The sequence below is a fragment of the Neomonachus schauinslandi genome, chromosome 12 (assembly GCF_002201575.2).
Source record: "Neomonachus schauinslandi chromosome 12, ASM220157v2, whole genome shotgun sequence".
NCBI classification, from domain to species: domain Eukaryota; kingdom Metazoa; phylum Chordata; class Mammalia; order Carnivora; family Phocidae; genus Neomonachus; species Neomonachus schauinslandi.
Window position 1 is genome coordinate 68,814,763 of NC_058414.1, and position 24,429 is coordinate 68,839,191.

The 24,429-nt window shown below is 38.8% G+C and overlaps 1 protein-coding gene across 1 annotated transcript in view; it reads right to left on the reverse strand.

Moving 5' to 3' along the window:
- DOCK4 (dedicator of cytokinesis 4) overlaps positions 1 to 24,429 on the reverse strand; it is a 426,479-nt gene that overhangs the window by 75,345 nt on the left and 326,705 nt on the right. The window contains exons 26-30 of the mRNA XM_044920179.1: positions 24,206 to 24,304; positions 13,989 to 14,083; positions 3,257 to 3,332; positions 1,188 to 1,288; positions 687 to 745 (exon numbers count right to left, since the gene is read on the reverse strand). Coding sequence (XP_044776114.1) covers positions 687 to 745; positions 1,188 to 1,288; positions 3,257 to 3,332; positions 13,989 to 14,083; positions 24,206 to 24,304 — 430 coding nt within the window. The remainder of the gene's footprint in view (positions 1 to 686; positions 746 to 1,187; positions 1,289 to 3,256; positions 3,333 to 13,988; positions 14,084 to 24,205; positions 24,305 to 24,429) is intronic.

The following is a 24,429-nucleotide window of genomic DNA, read 5'->3' on the forward strand; positions in this document are numbered from 1 at the left end:
GAATACTATAAACTTGCATAGTTAGCATACAAAATTAAATAAGTTGGAATCTCTAGAAAGAAACCCTATGCCAGCGAGATTGTAAAACAATTTATTTTCCAAATATTATTCTTTTCCATGCAACCAGGTCTAGGTCATCAATTTGCTGGAGTAGTATTCTCTATCTGCTGTGTCAGATTAACAAAATTGAATCTAATAGTTTCTTAGCAACTGCAGACGTTTTAAAATCCTTTGTATATACTCTTTATGATATAGGTCCATGGTGTTAAGTTTTTAAGAGTACTGGTGCACAGGTCAATGTTTCATGAAGGTAATTCTAAATCTGTTATGATTCATAGACTCAATTCAGAGTTCTAGAAATTTTGAGTTGTTACAATCCCAAATTCTGAAAGGTTAGCTCATTGCTAACAACGTGTGTATTATTGGAGCAATGCTAGATTATAAAACTCATTATTCATTAATAATGAAATACACAAAGGTAAGGTGATTTTTCAGACAGATACCAATTTAAAAATTAGTTATAACCATATTCAGTGCCAAAATATCAATTACTTTCTATGGATAACTTTACCGGTTTAAACATTTGGTTTCAGACACTGTCACTGGTAAGTTGCCTGCCTTCATTTATACACTTAAAAGTACAGTGATAAACTACAGTGGGGGTGGCTTCTGTTTCCATTACTTACCTAGGTTTTGCCACATGCTGAAAATTTCACAACCCATTGTGACGCGCATGTCACCATACCTGAAATAAAACAAAAAGCAAACCTGATACAAAACCTTCAAAACAAAGAAGTATTTGTGTCTTTTTGGAATAGAGAAGTATTTATGTCTCTTCTGAATTAAAAGACACTGTTTGTAATTAAAGATGTTTAATGTAGATGTCTTGATGCTTCTAATGCAAATCCTTGTATAAATCCTTTAATAAAACAGATTTGTCCTCTATTTTATTTGCTTTTAAAATATATTGATTCCTGAAAGATGGAGTTCCGCCCCCCCCAAATAAAAGTATAAGTAAGTTCAAAATTTCCAGAAAAGAGTGCTTCTTGTCCTCTTGCTCATTGCTTCTCCATTGTCATTTCCAGTTATGGACATCTGATTTATGAATCATTTGAACTAAACACCCTCTTAAAAGCACAACATTTGATCTGCCTCATATCCCCACCCAATTATACACTGATACTTACTTTTCTAACACCTTTTTCTTTTTGGAAGGTGTGAACATCTCTAACTGCAGACACAACTGGTTTATAAAAATGACCGCAAGGTAAAAGTAGGAATCCCAGATCTAAAACAAGATTATAGTGTTACAAAAATATTTACAGATTAAGTGACATGATACCTTGGATTTGCTTCAAAAGTGGTAAGTGGACAGGGGTACAGGTGAAATAAGATTGGCCCTGTGTGAATAATAGTCGAATCTGGATATGGGTACATGGGGGTTCATCACACTATTCTCTCTGCTTTTATATATGCTTGAAATTTGCTGTAACAAAGTAAAGCAAAGAAATATTATCTATTTCTATACTGTTTCAGTGCCTTATCACAGGTTTCTTAAGCTCCCTGGTATATGTTAAATGTTTTGTTTCTCTTATAATATGTCTGAGTATCTCCACGGAAGCTGAGGTATAAGTTGGGTTATTTTATTCCTGTGAGAATTCATTTTTGGAACTCCTTTTAATGGAGAATTAAAAAAAAAAAAAGGCATACACTTCTCTGGATATGCTAATTGCTTTAAATTCAGACAGCATAAAAAAATTCCCTGCCCAGACATATCTTTTGAGTTTAAGGTTTCTTATATCAAAAACAGCACCAGAAAGAGATCAGAATAAAATTCCCAGAAATAAACTTAACCAAAAATATATGACATAATGGAAGGAAACTACTTCTTCACGGACACCAAGTAAAATTAGAAATAATAAGGAGAAACGTTGTAAAGAATTAATATCTTTTATATATAAAGAGCTCTTACAAACAAAAAATGTTAAGACCAAGCAAAATAATGAACAAAAGTCAAGAGCAGATATTTCACAAAATATGAATTTTAGTCAGTAATTTCAGGTTGGTGTATATATAGGAAATCAAATATAATTGGTATAACCCTTAACTCAATAATTCCACTTACAAATATTTATCCAAAAAATAATTAAGGATATGTGCCAAGTTTTATTTTGTAAGAAGGCACATAGAAAGAGTGATTTATAAGAATACAGTAGCAGAAACAACTTAATATTAAAAAGTAGAGTTGATTATGAAATTTTCATATATTTATTATTATATGGTATGATATACAGACATAGTATGCAACCTTTAAATTCCATTGGTTTTTACTGATTTGTGCTTTTTTATGTTTTCTAGTTATCCAATAGGGACAATTTACTCAATGTTGAATATGAAAAATGTTATTTAAAAAGAATAGGAAACACAGATGCCAAAACCCAAAAACATCGTTAAGAAGGGAAGCCAAAATAAGCATTGCCCATCTTTGTTTACCAATTATCATTTTCCGTTTAAAAAATAGTATATCAAGGGGTGCCTGGGTGGCTTAGTCGTTAAGCGTCTGCCTTCAGCTCAGGTCATGATCCCAGGGTCCTGGGATCGAGCCCCGCATCGGGCTCCCTGCTCAGCGGGAAGCCTGCTTCTCCCTCTCCCACTCCCTCTGCTTGTGTTCCCTCTCTCGCTGTCTCTCTGTCAAATAAATAAATAAAATCTTAAAAAAAATAGTATATCAAGAATTCTTAGGCATATCAAATTATATTATAGATGTAGAGAAAGTTCTGCCTTAAAGAATTTTACCAATCTTTCATTTTGTTTCTTTTCATTAATTCATTCTAAAAAAAATGTGATGATGGAGAAGTAAAGGAACTGAAGTGTTTACTTTGTAAACATTTTCTTCATATAAACTCTATTTTGAAAAATATCTTAAAAACCTATGTTCTAAGTTCCCTTTGTCACACATGAGGACCATACAAGAAAGAAGAATGAAAATTTAGAGTAACAACAAGGAACTACCTCCTCTTAAGCACTATGATTTCCACTAGGTTGATAAGCATGATTGTAGCCCTAACTTGTTCAGAAATGACAACTTCTAATATTATTCATCATGAAAGCTGATACAGCCCAAGATTAATTTAGGGTAGGTGGAGTAAATGTGTTTTCCTATTATTAAAAGAAAGAAAATATGGTAGGTAATTTCCTCAAGTATAAGGTAAAAGATTTCAGCTCAGGTAGGAGAGTCATCTGGATGGATACTTACCTTATAATCAAAGTTTTCATTTAAGAAGTTCTTACGAAGTGCATCAGACAGGTATAGAACTGTTGTAATAATAACGCTAGTGAAAAAAAAAAAAAGAACATTTTAAGTTGGAAACTTTGCATTAGTGAAAATCATTTATTACATAAGAATAAAAAACAATTAAGGTAAAAGAAAACCTACAAGGGGCACCTGGATAGCTCAGTTGGTTAAGTGTCCAACTCTCGGTTTCAGCCCTGAGATCAAGCCCCATGTCAGGCTCTGTGCTCAGCTTGGAGTCAGCTTGGGATTCTTTTTTTCTCCTTCTCCCTCCCCTTCCGCTCACCACCCCCCCACCCCACTGTCCCCAAATAAATACATAAATAAATAAATTTTTTAAAAAGGAAGAGAAAACCTTCAGGAAGCGTGTGGAATAATATTATTTGAATACCATGTGCTAACTTTTTGAAAATTTTCTTTAAAGTAATCTCTACACCCCCCAAAAAAAAATCAATCACTGAAGTTGGGTTCTTTGTAAAATGATACCCAGATCTATGAATTCATATGACTCAGGCAGAAATATATTAATCTCTAGCAGAAATTAATGCTTTTATTAATTTCTGAACAAAGCAAAATGATTAATCCAAATATAATATTCCATATTTGATTAACATGGAAGAAAGCCACACTTCAAAAAAAAATACAGAAAAAGAAATGGAGCCCAAAGATGAAATCAATAAAATGACAGAATATATTGAGTATTTATTAGAGGTCTTCCCTCTGTTCTCCCCCTTTTAAGGTATTAGGGGTCAGGCAAGAGTTACGGAAGGCAGACTCCCTCTCTCCTGGTGACAGAATGCCACTAAAGAAACAAATACAGACTGTGAAATTGTCTATAACCCAGCACTAAGCTGAGGGAAACTGCCAGTGGGTGTTAAGGCAATTCAGAAAATGGGGCATCTCAGGGCTAGAGAAATTAGGGGAAGCCTGACAAGGGGACATATACAGCCACGTGTCGCTTGCTAGGGAGATTAAAAGAGGATTTGGTGAGCATTCTTGGTTAATTCTAGAGTTAGGCAATTCGTTCAAAACGTGCTCCTTTTTGTAGCTCTGTGAATTGACATTCAAAACTGAATGCATATCCAGTTGGTTCATTTAATATTACATACAGCATTATACTGAAACAACACAGGCCATTCCCCAAAATACTATAAACTAATGGTATACATATATATATATGGTTGGTACTCAAAACCTCCTCGACCTTTGCTGAGACGCATGCCCAATGGAGTGTCTGATGTGATGAGACTCCAGTTCTCACCACAGGATTTGGAATCAAGGGGTAGAGTTCTATGACTGCAAATAAAACAAAAGGAAACAAAACACCCCACCAACTTCACACCTTGATTATCCTACTGGTAAAACCTAGACTAGAGGGCGCCTGGGTGGCTCAGTTGGTTAAGCGACTGCCTTCGGCTCAGGTCATGATCCTGGAGTCCCGGGATCGAGTCCCGCATCGGGCTCCCTGCTCGGCGGGGAGCCTGCTTCTCCCTCTGACCCTCCCCCATCTCGTGCTCTCTCTCTCTGTCTCATTCTCTCTCTCAAATAAATAAGTAAAATCTTAAAAAAAAAAAAAACCCTAGACTAGAGGGATATTTACTAATTAGAAGAATATTTAGAGCCTTTGAAGGACATAAAGGTTCATTATTGTTATCTGCTGGAAAACTCACTATGATAGCCTTCTCCTGGGATAGGAAAATATTAGTAAGACTAAGGGGTCAGATGGTTGACTGAGAATAGCCCAAGGTAAAGAAAGGGAAAGAGAGGAAAACCACCATTTCTCGGGCACCTGCTCCACCGTGAGTAGGCATGTACATTTTATATATGTCAATTACATCTTTCAACAACTCTTACTGTGAACGTTAGGTATAAGCAGAGCCTATGAAAATGAAAAGTCCCGTGGTGTCTCCAGCTCCCCAAACAGCAGATACCATCAGTGAATTTCCTACTAAAGAGATAAATCACCTGCAAATAACAGTATGAAGTGGCAATTTTCCATAGCCACTAGCAGAATTGATGATAACTGAAGAAATCATTAAAATTCCCAAAGTAGTTTATCTAAAACTTACATTATGAAACTAATGCTTAATTATCAGAAAATGGAATGCTATCAAGCAAGGAAGCAGTTCATTCTTAACACGTGGTTCTAAGCACAAATGTTCTGCTATGGTATTCAATGGAGAAATACATACAGTCCCACTACACCTGAGTTTCACATAATAAAACCACCTTCTGGCCCACGACTGTAGCATGAATTGTTGTTCAGAAACAAGAGCATCCAGTGCTAGTGAAACATGACATATCTGGGATTTAGACTATTGGGCCTAAGGTCCTGGCAAGCAGCCGAAACATTCAACTTTCCAAAGTAAGAAGGTTATTCCACAGCAAAGATGACCCATTTATTATTTATATGCTGGGTCCCAAACACAAACAAAATCCACAGTTCCCTGAACTGTGCTCGCTGGTAAACAACATGGAGCCTCTGTGACCTGATGGTCAACCAGTGAGTCTTAACCTGGTTGCTCCCTGGAATCACCCAGGAGCCTTTAAAATACAGATAGATAGCCCCAGAGATTCTAATGAATGGACTGGGGTACAACCTGGACATCAGGAGCGTTAGGACTGCCAGGTGATTCTCCTGTGCACCCAGAACTGAGAACCACTGCTCCAGACAAAGCAGTGCTTCTCAAACTTTAGTGGGTACCTGCTGATCTAGTTAAAAATGCAGATTACGACTCAGTAGGCCTGGGGTGGGGCCTGAGATTCTGCCATTTCTAACAAGCTCCAGGGGAGGCTCATGCTGTTCATCCTTGGTCCACCCTTTGAAGAGCAAAGGTCTCCAGAGGCCTAAGCCAGATAAACATTCCAACAAACTCTGTTTCACATTCTCTTGGCTTCTAGCATTTTAGGCCAGTCATTATATTTGGTCATTCTTTAAGGGAGCATGTAGTCCTTGTTCTAGATTCAATACCTCGCCCTGTCACCAAGGCTGCTTTATTATTAGGCACAAGAGGCAGAGGGCATAGGACCTACGATCTTTTCAGGAGCTTTGGAAAATATTGAGACCTGAAAAGATGTTATGGGACCAAAGTTAAAACTGCAAAATAAAAACTAAAAAAAAAGGTTTAATTATATGTCTGTAGAATGCAACATTACTTATATCATTTATTGTCCAATTTCATATTTAGGCAACTTCTATTGTATTAAAAAAAAAGTATAGGTTACTTTTTACAACTTTACAAGAATTCCTAAATATACAGAAATGCTGAGAAATCCCAAGCAGTTGGAGTTAAATGACTCACTCATAGGCCAATAATTTAAAAAGCAAAATGTAAAAATTGCTTTTTACTTCTTTTCTTCAGTAAAATGTGGCATGTGGGTCTATTTAATATGTTTGATAGGCTGAGAGGTAAGACCTCCAAAAACAAGACTTCCCAACACTAGAAGGACCTAAAGTGAGTCTACTTCAAATGCTTTGCATTTATGCTTAAAACATTCAGCTCAAGTCACAGAGGCAGCTCCCAGAGCTTTTCATGGTAACTCAGCACTGAGTGAGGATCCTGGCACACAGGTCTCCAAGCCATAAAGGCAGTTATACATTATTGCTCCTTCATTGTAGTCGATATCTGTGGTGTTTAGAGATCTTGCTCTACTTGTTCCAATTTTTCCAAAACAATGTGGCTCCTTTGGTTTTATTCTTTTACTCATGACTCAGTTTTTGAATATAAGGACATTTCAAATCTCAGCACACCACTTCAATAGCCAAGAAAGGTTTGCAATCTATTACTACAAATGGTCAAATGACTGATATTTGCCAAAGAAGTACAGGCACAAGGATGACTTCGGACAGCCTTCATCTATGGGCACAGCATGGTAAAATTTACATAGAAAAGAGGAACTAGTGCACAGGAAATCAAAGTTATTGCTTCAAGATTTTCAGTTGCCACCTCATTCTGGCATTTAGAAAGTATTTTTGAAGAAATACTACCTCCCTGCTCTAGAAATCTCATCTATCCTAATTTGTTGTAAACTACTCCGACTTGTTAACGTGCTGAAGCAAAAGCCCACCTCCACAAATTATACCTGGACTGGGAGAAGCAACTTTGTGGATAAACTGGGTATCAGAAGACTAATGTTTACACAGTGAAAATCTAGGGAACTCTAATCATGGAGAAAAACAACTTCCCTACAACCTGGTGGGTTAATAGGGGCAGAAGAAATCAGCACAAAGACACTTGGGGCAGATGAAAATCCTGGACGGCCATCAAGGGAACTGATCTAAGCTAGTGGTCCTCAAACTTTAGAGCCATGACAAAATCACCTCGAGGATTCATCAGACTTCAAGGCCTTACCACCACCGATGGCCTGGTGAGTTCCAGATGGGACCCAACCAGACGATTCTAACGCATGTGATCGTCCTGTCTCGTTTTGGGGACTGTGTTACAGATGGAGGAGAAGACAGCCAAGGGTTGGAACTTGGACAGCAGTGATGCTGGGGGATCTGGCCTTGTTAACCACTGCTTCACCAAGGGCCTAGCCCACAGTAAGTTTTATTGAATGACTGTAGCCTCACAACTATATGTAAACCTATGCTTTGTTATACTTATTTGCTGTACTAGGTAATTCTAAAATGAGAAGCTTGTAAAACATTTTATGCCTTTTTAAAAGCTATTTTGAAGAACAGACTGAAGGCACTCCAAGTGGAGGGCACAGGATAAGCCAAAATGGAAGCAGGAAATGGAGTGATTGGGCTTTTAGTCAAGTGTGCCGTATGGGTGAGGAAGAACAAACCAAGATTGAAATGGAGGGATTTAGGGATTTTAAAAACTCCCTTGACCTTCTCCACTGAGTGGTACTGGCAGAAAGTCACTCATGTGTCAACAGGCTCAGGTTTAGCCTATCAGGCTCAGATCGTAAGGAAGCCTTTAGTTCATGGATCCATTCTTCCTACCAGCTCCTCACAACTCACCAGGACATGGAGTATGCGGGAGGTTCTTGCGTAAATATTTGCTGTCACTATTTAAGTTTGGCACATTCATCTGAGTAATAGATAGATAGTATCTTATCTCTCTGTATGGACTGTAAAATTGTTCAAGGATTATTACCCTAATAGAAAAACACCACCACCACCAACAAAATACAGTAGTAGCCGTGTTGGTGGGTGCTCAACAGATAAGCTGCTCGACCACCCAACTTTTCATCGTCTCTATCACATACTCTGTCTTCCCTCCTGTTACAGTGCCAAGGCTCCTAGCTAAGGCCAAGCTTTTTTTGTGTGCACAATTTCAGAGCTACTCTAAGTGTGGCAAGCTTCTTTTACTGAGAAAGTCTTATCACAAAAAGCATTGTCAGCTAACCTAAACTGCATGCCTACGTGGTTGGTTGAATTTCCAGTGCAAGCTGATTGTGACAGGTAACAGGCAGTTCTCAAAGGGCACACCGCAATTCTGCACTTAGCCCAACCCCACTTCCCAACCCCCAGCTTGTTCCTTCACTTATTCCTGTTTTCTTTAGTAGCACCAGTATTTGTCTTTGCTGATCCATTCCTATTTGTAAACTAAAATACTGTATTATTCCATATTTTAAAAAGAGTCCTCGTCCCTTAACTCCTTCCAGATGTAGCCCCATTCCTCTGCTTCCTTTCACAGCAAAACTTCTAATGAGCTGCTTTCACTTTCTCAATTCCTAGCTGTTCTTGAATTCACTCTAATAAGGCTTTCTCCTCCATCGCTGCGCTGAAAGAGCACATGCCATGGTCATCAATATCTACACAACACTGCCAAATCTGGGGGCAACTGTCAGTCTTCATCATCTCCAATCTCCCAACAGCTCTTGATACTTCTACCTTCATGGAATAACTTCTTCACAGGACAGTATACTCTGCTGGTTCTCATCTTAAATCATGGGCTGCTCCTTTTCAGTCTCTTTTGCTGGATGCTTCTCCATGTTCTGGCCTTTAAAATGGCAGCATGCTCTATAGCCCAGTGCTAAGTACTTTTTTCTTTTTAATCTACTCTCTTCCAGGTGCTCTCATTCAGTGCCATGGCTTCAAATATCATCCATATCATCCAATGACCCTCAAATGCACACCTCCAGCCCTAACCTCTTCCCTCAGCTCCATAGAAGCAGGTGTAGCTTCCTCTTCTATGTTTCCACTAAGATATCAAAGAGTATTTCAAATTTCTGTTTCACATAAGATTCTTCACCTTCCCCACCCCCAAAGCTGCTCCTCTCAGTATTTCCCCACCAAAGTGAATGGCACCACCATTCATCCTTCTGTTCAGGCCAAAATTCTAAAGGCCATCTTCCATTTTTTCTCTGCCACCCACATCCAGTCATCTGCAAGTTATGTTATCTCAATCTTCAAAATCGATCTTCTTACTACCTTCACTGCCATCTACCTGTTCGAGCCATTAGCTGGATTGCTGTATTAAGCTTCTAACTGGTCCTTCTTGGTTTCTCTCTTTTTTTAAAAAATATTTTATTTATTTATTTGAGAGAGAGAGAGAGAGAGAGCGTGTGCACAAGTGGGGGGGGGGGAAGGGGCAGAGGGAGAAGCAGACTCCCAACTGAGCAGGGAGCCCACGTGATGCTCAATCCCAGGACCCTGAGATCATGACCTGAGCTGAAGGCAGACACTTAACCAACTGAGCCACACAGGTGCCCCCTTCTTGGTTTCTCTTAATGTTTCTCTACTCCCTAATATTTGGGCCCTGTCTTCCTCTTCTAACCTCATTGTTACTGGCTCCTTTTCTCCTCATGTTCCAGCCACACTAATAGTCTTTCAGTTTCTTGAATGTGCCATATTCACTCTGACCACAGGGCCTTTGTATAAGCTATTTCTGCTGATAAGAACATTCTTCCTTTGCTGTCTGCCTATTAACTCCTGCTTTGGCTTTCAGCTCAAGTTTCACTTCCTAATGAAAGAGCCTTCCAATCCCAGTTCAGAACAAAGTTCCTTTCATAAACATTTTCAAAGAACTATCTTTGCTCTATCTTTATGGCATTTATTTTATACTTTAGGTATTGAAAAAGATTTGCTGAGTGGATGGGTCAGTAAATGAATGAATGACCTTCCCTAAGAATCTCTGGTTCCATAAATCACCTATTTGCTACACTGATCTCATTTGAAAGCTAAATTACTTGAAGGTACTAGTCAACTAAATAATTCAGTGTTTGGTGAGAAAAAGCACACATAAAAAAATGTATGCTATGTTTGAAGCCAACATGCACACAAGATAAACAAAATAAGGGCCTGAAATGTCAACTGTAAGGCCAGAAGGTTTTACTTCCCTCAGTAAGCAAGTCTGTTACAAGATTTATCTCTTTGAAAATGTATAAAGCTGTGACTTTATTTTTGTACTATATTTTGCAATGTGTATGGGAAGGGGGTGGAGAGAAGCTTGTCTCAAAGTGTCCTGTATTTTTGGTACTTAATTTTCATCTCCCTTATGTTCCTTCTTTCTCAAATTGAGCAGTTGTTCTCATCAGAAACATCTACCAAGAACTTAACAGTGGGGACAATACAACTTTGCACACAAGCAAGAGACACATGTCTCATCCTTGCACAAGTTAGGCTGGATGCCCTTACCGTGTCACCCGATATTAGACATTCAGGTGGAAATAAACACAAGACCATACTAATCACCAAGTGTCTGGTCACAGCTTTTAGTAGGACTTCAGATAAAGCAAGGAAGCTACAGGATTTGGGACAACATAGTTTATAGATGAAAGTTAAAGGCATTTAACTTACTTGAAAACACAGGAAGAAAGGACCAACACATCAAAGAATACATATTTTGAGGGATGAGCTGAATACAGCTGAGCTCAAAGGTAGGGCAGTGGTGACTTCTCAGCTAGTTACTATCAAGTTGACATGCATTAGGCACATAGTAGGTAGTAAAAGTAGGAGTCTGGGTAAAAATGCCTCTTTGAGGGGCCCTGATCAAATATTTGTCTAAGAAAGTTAGCAACATGGAAGAAAGGTGGTCAACTTCAGAGACGTGGATCTAGCTCCTGCAACTTGCGTCTACATAGTTTAGCAAAGTGGTCATGTTTTCTTCCCAATGTATGCTAACATTTTTTAAAAAGATTTTATTTATTTGAGAGAGAGCACGCGAGAGCACGCACAAGTACAAGCAGGGGGAGGGGCAAAGGGGGAGGGAGAGAGGGAAGCAGACTCCCTGCTGAGCACGGAGCGGAGTGAGGCAGGGCTTGAACCCACGAACCCAAGACCACAACCTGAGCCAAAGTCAAGAGTTGAATGCTCAACCGACGGAGCTACCCAGGCGCCCCTGCCCTTTAACATAATTCAAATGTGTTTAACATCTTTCAGAAATGGACTTTTCTACCAATATTATAGTGGCTAATCTTTTTTATGGATAGAGAATAGTTGAAGGCTTATTTCTGGAATATATTGCATTCATAAGGCAAGAAAAATCTCATTTGGTTTCATAATTTGAATGGGAAATGGCTACGGTGGTTGCATGGGGAGAAGAGCAGGAAGCAGAAGAGCAGAGGGCAGTGTCTGTTCCAACTTGGGGTGTTCTCTACCAGATCCTGGAGTCCTCTCTCCAAATTGGGATGGACTTGCCATTGCCGGTGGAAAAACAGTGCCCATTTCTTATCAGCACCGACTTGAGTGGCAAGAGCGTGATGGTACTGCATTTAGCAAAGGCTGATGGCCTTTTTCTTGGATTTGCTTTGGGAGTATCTTCTGTTTAAATGTATTACACAGAACTCATCTTAAACTAACCCATGCTCCTGTTTGGTTAACACTGTAGATGAAAATCTTGAACATCATGTGTTTACTCAAAAGCAGAATCTATACTTCTAAGTCTGTTACCCATTTGTGTGACCATGAGTCTTCATAAATGGAGTGGAGATTTTTACGTAGAGAGAGAGAGAGAGAGATGGTGTTTAATTTTAAAAAGCCACATTGTGGTCACGGTTTTCAAGAAGCTCAAGCAGAGCCTGTGTGCATAAGGAACAAAATGTCAAACTTATTTTTGGTTTGAATTTTTGCCATTGAATATTCTAATTCAAGTCAAAATATCCCTCCGCACACAGGGCAGGCATAATGACCACATGATGACGTTGTGTGATGCAGATGTCAGCAGCCTGGACCTCTTCCCGGCTGGCTCCCTGGACCACTTCATAGCCCTCTGCAGAATGTTAGATCTTTGGTAATAACGCCAGATTCATGACCAATTGCTCCCTTTAAATCTATGGCATCCGGACATCCAGATGAAAAGATATTTGATTCTACTCACAGATATCAAACTAAATATGCTAAATTCTAAAGAGAGCTATTTCAGGAGTTTCAATTAGTCTTGAACATGGAAAAGCTGCTTCTGTACTTATGTAAAATATAATATGCCATATTATACTATTTGTTACTTCACAAGTTTTAACACATCGTTTTAACACCTCCACATCTATAAATGTATACTGCAGCAGAAGCCATATTAGGCATATCTTATCAAAATCCAACCCTATATTCCTGGGGCTCTTACCACCACCATACCTGGCATCTGGGGAGGACATATGGTGTCTTTGGTCTATGGATAGATACCTGGAGAATTCAACCTTTATCCTGAATATGAGGGTGTTCGGGGCTGGACAAAAGGAGGAAGGAGAAGCAGGCAAATGTAGACTTGAAGGAAAGAATGTTTATGAGACAGGGTAAATTACGAGTGTGGAAGTAAACATCAGCCAGTTTCCTGAAGAACTTCACCTGCATTCTGTATCCTGAGATGACAGAGACAGGAAGCATGAGAGCAGACACTGCCATGATACTTACTCTCTGGGAAGGCTCCTGCCATTCTGGCAGCTGCCTAATCTCCTTTCCTGGCTCCTACTCCTTCAAGTACTGACTAAGATCTTTTATTTTTTTTTCCTGGATATGCCTAATACAAGCTAGTTTTGCCAACTTCCAGAGATTCAACTTTATGTCAATATCTCTCCAAATGTCTTCTCTAGTTCCAAATTTTGCTGAGAGCATTATTTTCAGCTCTCTACTGGCCATATCCCTTGGCTGTATAAAAGGAACTTCAATCTTCATGTATCCAACTCAGGGGTCATATCTTATCCCCAGTGCTGAGCACATGGTAGATGCTTAATGTATCCTGCTGAGTTAAAATGAATTAAGAAAGATTAGAAATGACTTAAGTGTCTAGCAACAGGGCTGGTTAAATAAATGATGGTACACCAATTCAATAGAACATTATATGCCCATAAAAGAGCAAAAGAAACATAAATGAATGAGGGGCTTTCTATGTATTAATGTGGAAAGACTGCCAGGATTTTTAAGTGAAAGAGCAAAGTGCAAAATAGTGTATATATTATGCTACCTGCCAGGCTCTGTATAAAAGAACACTGGAAGGTCACGCAAGATGCTAATAAAAGTGGTAACTACAGGCTGGGGGTAAGGGATAAATACAGTAGATGGGAAGGGGTTTTTTCAATGTACGCTCTTCTTATATTATTTGATTTTTGAACTATGTTAAATGTATCACCTGTTTAAAACAAATAGTAATATGTATTTTTTTTAAATGAGAGAAGTTAATTCAGAGACAAAGAAAAAGAATCCCAGGATTTGAAGATTTCAAACTTGAGATCAAACTAGAAAAATCATTTTTGTATCTCCTCTCATCCATATACTAAGCTGCAATCATTGTCAACTTAAATGTCTTACTTGTTAGCCACCAAGCGCATAACAGTCCAGTCCTTCGGAAACATCTCTGGGCGTATCAATATTCGGAACACAGTAAATATCTGTAGCAGGAAATCCTTGGATAGGGAGGAAACAGATCATTTTACTGAGTTATTTTAACTGTCAATACACACACACACAGAGCACGGTTGTTGCCATTTCCAAAGCAACTACAGAAAAGGAAGCCATGCTTCCATAGTTCACCAGGAGAAGGAATCATCACTGTTCTATTCTCAGCACCCACTGGCTTGCTACCCTTCCCAAATGTTCTCTTTTCCTTTTCTTTCTCATACACAGTGGAGATGACCTTTCATTCCTCTTCACAAACTCTAAACATTTAGATTTTATAAATAAAGGGGAAGACTGACAGTCGAAGATTAGCAGGCAAATATATTCTTTCTTTTATTATAGTGTCCTCAGCATCAGAACTTTTCATAGTGAGAGAACGATCAACAGATCTTCCTTTTAAGTAGGTGTCAAAATTTAGAAAGTTATGTTCATTAAAAAGCATTTTAAGCAAATACCCAGGTTTCTTCGAGGGCATTCTGAGGACGCAGCATTAATGGTATGCATGCAGGTTTACAGAATCTGAATGTGCTATGTAGAATACACTCAAATAAGGATGTGTGCTAAGCTGAGCCCAGTGGTGAGTGCTTAGTAGCTATGACAGTGTCAAGGAATTATTCACAGAGTTGCCATGCCAGAGGGCAGCAGTACTTACTGAGATGTTAACTTTAAACTGATCGCCTAGAAACATTCTTGACAAAAAGCTACTGCCAGAAACAGAAATACCTCTTCTTAAAACATTTCAAGTGATAGGGCCCCAATCGCTGCAGCATATTACACTTAAAGGGGACTCAAGGAGACAATATACATGTACTGAATGACATAAAGCATGCCCAATCAGAAAGAGATTGGCTCAGTCTAGTTTAGATTTGTTAACTAGCAAACTTACAGATTTGTTGATAACCTCAAGCAATGCTAGGAAGATATATCTACCAATCTGATTGAAAGCAACAGTATGGTGTTGCTTAATTAAAAAAAAAAAACCACACATGAGTTTTATTTATGAAACCCAGCAACACATTATGTGAAACATGTAAACTGCTTGAATAGAAGATTATGGTTGTCATTCATATCATCAGAAGATAGATAGAATCTCAAAATATAAGAAACATGTGGTAGCTGTGTGTGTGTGTGTGTGTGTGTGTGTGGTTTTTTAACATATTCTAACAGCTTTGATCAAGCCCATAAATATTTTGACACGAAATTATTTTAGCTTCTTTGGCATCAACACACATACGTTGATATGTGTAGTATGTGCCATGTGGAAATAAGCCCACTAGGTCATTTGCCTTTAAATGGCCAGACAGACCCTTCTCATGTAGGCAGAATCACCAGACACAGTTTCCCAAATGAATTCTACTGCAGGTCAGACAATTCGGGGAAACCCCTCACATTCCAGCCCTCTCTTGGGAAAGTAGGTCATTAGCATACTAATATGGTGAGAAACCCTTCTTAATGCATTTCTAAAACTTCAAAAAAGTTTTTCAGTTCATTCTTTTGGGTTTTCCAGACATGAATATATATAATCCCTGCAAAAATGGATGTCTGCATTTACCTTTCAAAGAATTATATCCTACTTCAGTTTCCTATCTGGTGGCACTTGCTTAGATGGATGTTTTAAAAAAAAAATCATGAAGGTGGGGAATCACTTCTCATAGTCTACAATGACTTAGGAATAGTTTCATTTCTAAAATATTGAAATTTCATCTTTTCCCCTCTCGACTTTTAGGGAATCGGAAATTGGAGGTAGCACCCTTAGCAATGGGTGTGTGTATGGGGGTAGGGGGGTAGGAGAGATTGATGGAAGCTGCACAGGGGAAGAATTGTCTGAAAAACTGGTTATAGCAGGCAGAACGTCTACCTTCCGGGCTGGCAACTTTGGTTGCTCTTCTTTTGTAGGGCTGGGGTCAAAGTTATTCCAGGTGTAGGAGCTGGGGACAGACCATCTGTTTCTGTGCCATCTTATTTTCTTATTCCCACTTATCTCACAAAATAAAAGGTGTGGCAGCATGCGACACTGAGCCAACGCCCACAGAGTGACATAAATCTTTGCTTCCCCTAAGAAAACTTTTTAGTGTCTCAAACAGCTTTCTACAGTACCCATGCAAGTTCATCTACCTTTATAGAATCCAACGCATTGTGGCAATCTTACAATGACAATGAAAAGCCATTTCAGTGAAAATCAGAAAATCGAAATTTTAATCCTGACTCAGCAATGAACAAGCCCAACGACCTTGGCAGTTTATTTAACCTCTCTGGAACTGAGCTCTCATATTTGGAAAATGTGGAGGCTTTAAGGTCCCTTGTAGTGAGCCGTGATTTTGAAAAGTCAGTATGATCACTTGTCTGTTATTATACTAGACAAATGTTTTTTTCTTATTTCTCAGCTGTAGGCTAATGTTTCATCAGAAGGTAACATAAACACCTTCTACTGTGGCACTCCCATCATATGACTGAGCTCTGCAAGGATTTACTATCAGCTGCCATGCAACTGGTTTCATTCAAACTCCGTTCCAGTATTTTAAAGCACTAATACCTGAATTCTGGATTCTTCAACAGCCCCCTGCCTGTCCTCCCCAAATCCACCGCTGTTCCCCGTCTGCCCTAAGTACTTTTCAGCTCTCATCGTTTCACTGAATGTGTGCTTCTGCATATATATATACGAAATTATTTTGCACACATAACAATAACTAACACATCTTCCCCATAATTTAAAAAAAGAACATTGCTATAATAACATTCCTGTTTGGATAGCAAGAAATAAGTGTTTCATACGCCACTATTTTAAAATTGGTAGCCTGGGAGCAGTTTCTTCTTTGTTTGTTTACTTCAAATAGCACAACATGGTAACTTAACTGCATTACTGGTTTTATTCAAATCAGGGTTCAAAATAGAAAAAGGAACAGTGAGGTGGTACTTTACAGAAGCACTTTTTTCTGCAGTGCAAGAGGTTCAAGTAAGGAAGTTCATGTGAAAACCACAACAGTAAAAAGGGCCATACTCAAATAGAAAAGAAAGCAAGAGCCATTTTTTATGATTTTAGAAATCATCACTAACATTTACTCATTCATAAATATTGAGTGCTTTATTACGTACCAGGCACTGTGTTAGATGCTGGGGACACCTAGTGGGGTAAGATACATTCTTTTTATTTATTCATGCAAGAGTATTTATGGAGTGTCTGTGACATGTCATTCCACAGTAAGTTGAATGTAATGCTTGCCCTAAACGGAGTGTACAGTTTGGCGGGAGAGCTGAAGGCTAACCTAAAAACCACACGGATCTATGCATGCACTGCAAGTGAGGATAAGTCTGAGGACCGGGTATTCCACGGAGAGGGAAGAGCACCGGCATGCCTTAAAGGCAAGAGACAACACGGGGCTGCCTGGACTGCAATGGGGAGTGGCAAGAAATGGGGAAATTTATCCTGAGGGCAATGTAAGGCAGTGAGGGGCTTTAGGCAGATGGGTGAGAGGATTAAATTTGTTTTTCACTCATTTCCTGACTATACTGTACAAAAAATCGCTTTGTGTTTACACAGGATACCGTGGTATCAGCATAGCACGAGACAGAATGAAGTTTATGCAACAGAATTAGTGAGACACGGGAGGAGGTCTCCCGAGATCATGAAACATGAGTTAAGAACTCAAGAAAAGAAAGCATCATGACATAAGCAGATAGACCAAGACATGGTCTCCTTATGTCAAAAGCAATGCCAGGGACAGAGCCTTCTAGGAACACATTTCTTTCACTTATGATTTAAAGTATAGTCAAATATTATCTTAAAAATTTTCTACAAATTTCAAATGTGTAACATCCTTGGTATGGGGTTTGAATTCAATTAAAGGGTGTTAATAATTATTATCACATTGAAATTCATAACCTTAAAGTTGAATATCGAAGCACATTATGCGAAAATAACTCCCAAGTGGTCTTCAGTCTTTGAGAGCTAGAGAACTATTTTTTATGATAAAATAAAGGCTATAAGTTGAAATAACTGTACAGAAAAAGATGGTTTGTGAGGTATGCAGACATTTATTAAGAGGGTTGTTTCATTCAACTGAGATATATTATTCTAGGCTCTGTGCTTGGGACACAAAGACATGGTCCCTACTCTCAAAGAGCACAGTCATCAAGGATCCAAGGAAACAACATTTAGAAGGCATTGTTGGGTGCTATCACAGAAGGTGGGGAAGAGTGGGGGTGGGGGGGCACCATATTCTGTGAACACTTCGTAAAGAAAGTGATTCCTGAGCTGGATTTTATAGCACGAGCTGAAATCAGGGAAGGATTAATAGGGGGTAAAATAAAGCAATTCAAGTGAGTGAGTAATGGTAGAAGAGGCATTTCAGGGAGACACAAAAAAATGATTCAGAGGAATTAAAAACTGTATGGTTGCTTTGGAATACGCAAGTAATTTTAACTGGCTGTCATGAAAGGGGTTTGGAAGAGGGTGGAGGACAATGAGGATGGAAGGTCCACGGAGGATAGGGATTACTTGGCAGAGACTGGAACTTTGCCTGCAGGTAACGTGAAGTCCTCAGGGTTTTAAAGTTGGATTGTGACTTGATCAGATTTGATTTTTCAAGGCTAGGGGGCCAGTACATGGGAGACAATGAAAGGCTGTAATAGTGCCGTACTTAACTTCCAGAACAGGTATAACCTCCTGCTTCAAGCAGGGTTCTCACAGTTCTATATGAAAAGTCATAATCAACAAAGAACAGGAGACTCAGTGCTTTCCATGTACAAGAAATACCATGGATGTGGACAAAACTTTAGCCCTCAGCAGAAGGTGGGTGTATAATAAAACATTATTGACTACAGAAGGAGAAAAAAGAAAAGAAACAACTCGAATCACTTCCTGGTCTTTGCTTTTGTTCGTTCCTAAAATACTGCCACGTTCCAAGGAAGGAAAGGGCTACACAATGCAGAGTACCAGCCCTCGGGTCCTTGCTCCTACACAGTCCTGTTGACTTTGTGACTCACACCACTCACACAGAGCACCTGAGGACCTAGGAGAAGAAATGGCATAGTGTTCAAAATGCCAGGAGCCACTCCAACAGTAACCCTGGAGACGTCCTGATTCTGCAAGCAAGAACGGAGTTAAAACACCAATAATCTGGGAACTCCGTACTTTCAAAATCTGTTTTCATTTTCATTTCATTTAGAGAACCACTGTGAAATGCTTGGCCATATCTCTCTTTGAACTGATAAGAAGAAAGAAAAAAGCAGTGCTTTTTTAGCAGTGCCAGGGATAAAGAACAACAAAAATATTAATTGGAACATCTCAACATATAATTCATCAGTATCAAGGAAGATTTAAAATCCATATATCCCATGATCTAATAGTTCGACTTCCAGGAATTCATTCTACAGCAATAAGGGCACAAGTCCATAGAGACATGTGTGTCATGATGCTCCCTGAAGTATCCTTTCTCTTGGCAAAAGTCAGAAACATCCTGAATGCCCAGCAAAAGGGGAATGATTAAATTATTAGCATCCATATAGTGCAATTTGGAGGAAGAAATGATACAGTGATCTCTACAATATTCATGACATATTGTTGTGTGAAAAAGTGCAACTAATATGAATAGTAGGATTCCATTAAAAATGTGTATGTATCTATCATAAAAAATAGTCTGTGAGGACAACCTTATGTGTCACCAGTAGCTACCTCTGGGGATAGAATACATGTGTGTGGAGGGGAGGGAGGGGGACATACTTTATGACTTTTAACCAGTAGGTAAAATAGGAGTTTTAAGGTCTAATCCCACCATTAAATACCACTTTACTAAGCTATACCTTTCCTTGTATGCAGTTCCCTTATATATTATATATTCCGTTTCTAACCTAAAGGTAGATACAAAAAAAAAAAAAAAAACAACCCCAAATAACTCTCCTTCCATTAATTTGGCCTTTTATCCCCACTTCATGACTGGAACTGCCTTATTACTTTTTAAAGAGTTGACAAATGAAATTTTATGCGATTTGATGGCAAAGATTTTGGTTGAACAAACTTCATTAAAGTGTAAGAAAAAGCTGAGTTTAGCTGCCTGAGCAAAGAGCTCAGATGTTAATAGAATTCCAGGCCCTCTCAATTACTTCCTTGTGGGGGTGGAAAGAGTTTGGGGGAGGTTAGCGGGGAGTAAAATGAGGCACTGCAGGAAAACTGTTGAGCACTGCATGGCCCATGACAGTGGGGGTGGGGGTGAGGAGGTAATCTATAACTGTCAGCCGCCATCACTGTTGTTTATATACGTCACACTCATTTATAACAATGATTTAGATGCTCTTAATAACATTAAAGCATTAAGAGAGATTGTTTTATTAGTCTTGATATCCCCAATGCCTAGCCAAGGTGCTCAATAGATGTCTGTTGAATCAAATAATTGACATTTGTAATAAAATCATAATAGTGCCTACCTCAGGGGGTTGAGGATTAAATGAGTTATATGAATCAGTCTTTTAGAACAGTACCTTGCATGTTCGAAGTTTTATGTAAGTGTTTGCTGTTAGAGGTCCTCAGTTTCTTGTTACTAAAGTAAAATCTCAAAGTAGTCTAAAAATTCTGGTTTTATAATCCATTTGGCAGCAAAACCTGACCTGAGCTATTCAGTTTTTATTTAATCCCACTTAGAGTGAATATTTTTTGACTGCAGAAATATTAAGATATTTAATTAGAGTGGCTATCCCAAATCCTACTGGAGGCCCTATATCATACACAGTATGTGTACCACATTATCTTCCTGAAATGTCAAAAGCTTCTAATTTCTAAAATACATGTGCTAGTAAGGACTTTGCATAAGCGACTGTGGACCAGTGTTACTACCTTTGAAAGATCTTGTAATGTAGGTTTCAGTAGCATAAACAGGGGTATTTGGCTTTGAAGAAAAATGAGAACAAGAAAAATGGATCTGTTAAAAGGTGACCTCTGAACTTTCAAAATACAGATTAAAACCAGATGACTAATTAGCTTTTAATAAAATAAGTGACCTTTAGCTTGCCTTCCCCCCAGTTACTCCCCTTCCATTCTTACACTGGGAAAATGATCTTCCTCCAGTCAAGGCTACTTCTGTCCCCTCCTGCTGCCACCTCAGGGAACCTCACTACCCTCTGCACTTCTTCCTTACACCTTCAGCTTCTCCTCTACCAGCTCGAATCGTTACTATTTGAACATGCTTAAGTCTCCTCCATTATAAATATTCCCATGATATCCAAAGTTCTCCGTCAGTAGACACCTTATCCTCCTTTTCTTGGAACATGTTATACATCTACTGTATCTTTTTCTCTGTTTCATTCCTCAATTCATGACAGCGTGGCTTCTGCTCTCACCACTGCACTGAAATTGCTCATCGAGTTCATCAACAATATTAAAGGACCCTTTGAGGATCTTACTTCACCTCCTTGCAGTAGCAAGCAGTGTTCAACACTCCTTGATGCTTCATCTATCCTTTAAGCAATAGCGATTGCTCCTTGATGCTTGGCTTCTATTCAGATCCCTTCAATTACATACTCTACACTCTCCTTGGATGTTCCCATTTACTCCCATTGATGTAAATGACAATTTCCAAATCTACATCTGCAGCCCAGCTTTCTCTCCTCAACTTCAGACACTGTCTATAAGACATCTCCATTTTGATGTCCCTCGGGTGACCAAACTCTAGCTGAAACTCCCAAACCTGTATATCCACACCTCCTGGGTTCCCCATGCAGTGAATGGCACCAACATTTGGCCAGTTGTCAAAGAGCCTGGGAGTCAACTTCAACTCTTCTTTCTACTTCACCTCTTTTATAAATTCAGTCACCAGGACCTGCCAATTCAACTTCCTTAAATGTCCCTAGAATCTACCATCATGCTCATCTCACTTTCAGGCCATAGTCATTTCTAGCACAGACTACTGCATCAGATCCTTTATAGGGTTCTGCCTCCTGTTTGACCTTGGCTAATTCATTTTTAGTAGTGCAACCAGAGAGGTTTTTCTTAACTCAAATGGGATCATGGCTCTCCCCTCTTTCCTAAAACCCTCCACAGAATCCAAGTGTCATCAAAATAAAATCCATACACATTCGGAGAGCCTTGTGTCTTACAACTCTCTTCCTCATATTCTATCAAACAATCAACAAATGTTTCTTGAGTGCCTACAATGTGGTGAGCATCATGTTCTGGGATCCGAGGATACAGCAGTGAACCAGCCAAAGCTTCAGGCACCAAGGAGCTTATAATCTAGTAGTTAGGGGTTGGGGACTCACAAAAACAAATAAAGTAAAACATTCCAGGTTTGAATAACTGTTATAAAGGTGGTGTAGAGAGTGCTTTGTCAGTTAGCATATTCTGGTATCATTTTAGCTGAGAGATCTGAATGTCCTAGCCAAAGGTAAGCCCAGCACACTCCTACTCATCTTAGTTCTCAGCTGAGACCCCTTTGGGGACTTTCTCTCATGTCATGAGTTTGGGTTGGCAGCAATTCCCAGATGCTCCAAAGCACCATGTGCTTACCCTGGGAGTTCACTACCTGTGGGGTCAATGCCTATTAGTTGACTGACTTCTCCCCCTACAGGGACTGGACAATTTGTACCTGGCCACATAACAAAAACCAGTAGTTGCCTGAATTTCTCAATCGATATTGCTTAAAGGATAGATGAAGTAATTAATAGCATTCAATAATTTTCCTGGCCCAAAGGCCCAGTTAATTTTGAAGTGGGAAATTGTGAAAAGGTGTGTGGCTGACTGAAATGAGGAAAGGCCACATAAAACACTTTATTCATGACTTCCACTTGCTTTATTATTATTAATGTGAATAATAAGGCATAAAACTCAATACCTAGATTAAATTAATCATGATTTTCAATGTGTGCTTCTCTGCTATTTTTTATTCCCAGGCTCTGTAAAAATAAGTAGCCTTTCCTATGGGGAAATTTTGAAACATGAAGTCAAAGACCTCTTATATAAAACCTAGTTCCTTAACTGTTTTACATATTCAACTTCTGAAGAAAGTTAATGACTGCACAATTATCTTCCTTTTTAGCCACATGGATTTCTGTGTGTAGAGTGGGCATTTTCTAAGGCCTTTTATCTGTTTTTAATTCTAAACTCAGGATTGAAAGTAAACATGAAAAACATATTTTTAGGCATGGATATATGCCAACTAACTTTCTGCTAGAGAGATTATATCTGCCCAAACTATTCTTTGTTTCATGATTCAGCTTGTCAGCCACTCCAAAATAACTGAAAGATGCTTCTGAGGTCATGCAACATCTTCCAGATCAAAGATAAGTGATCCCTGTCCATGATCTGTATTAAAAAAAAATCTACAAGTCTTCCCCTGAGGTGCTGTGAAGGCTTCCGGTCACGCAAACGTTGCAGCGTGACCGTTCCTACTGTCCTGTAATTCTCCACCACTGGCATGTAAGTCCCCTTCCATTACGATGGTTTACATATGAATGTGTCTGGAAAACTCAAGAGATGAAAGAGAAGTAAAAGTAAATAAGAAGAGATGACAGGCCATTCCTCCAACTGAGGACAATCAACTTCTAAGGTTTTAGTGAACACCATGAAGGAAGCACTGAAGCTTCCTAAATCTCAGCAAAGATTGAATTTTTATAAACCTGGCATCAATATTTTCTATTTAATGTCAGCCTGTCACACTAGCACAGCATATTGATTAGACTGTAGCTGATAGAGAATATCAAATACAACTCTGCTTCTCTGGGGTCAGAACGTTGTAGCCAGAACTCCTCATTTTGGTTTTAGAGGGATGAAGTCAGCTAATATATTTATATATTCACCCTTACCTTCTATAAAGGCAATATTTCTAAGTCCACCTAACTAGAGTTAGTCTATTTGCCTTTGTCTCATTAGGTCTGTGATTCTATTTTAGTTTATTGGATTTTGCTGACAGGTATTTCAAATCCTATGTCTTTGTACAAAATAAAAGTTAATTGCTTTGCTTGAGTAGTTGAAATCTTAATGAGCCAAGACAGAGAGTCAGACATGTGGACGAAGGTGAGAAAAAACAGCTTAGAATTTAACACAGACAGGTAAAACAACTGTCAAGGAACTATCTTAACAATGATGATGAGAACAAGGAAAGCTAGAAAGACGTAGGAAATTTAAAAAGAAAAAAGTCACTTACCCTTAATTCTTCCTTTGTATTGAAACTATCAAGAAGTTGTTGATAATGTCTATCTGTCATTTGTCGTAATAAGGACAGGAGACAAGCAACAAACTCCCCCTAATTTAAAAAAAAAAAAAGGCATATTTTTTTTATTAAGAGTAAAAATGAACATCAGTAACTTACTTTGAACTGCCCTCAAATAGAACACTTAAAAAAACCCACTAGGATCTAAAGTCACTCTA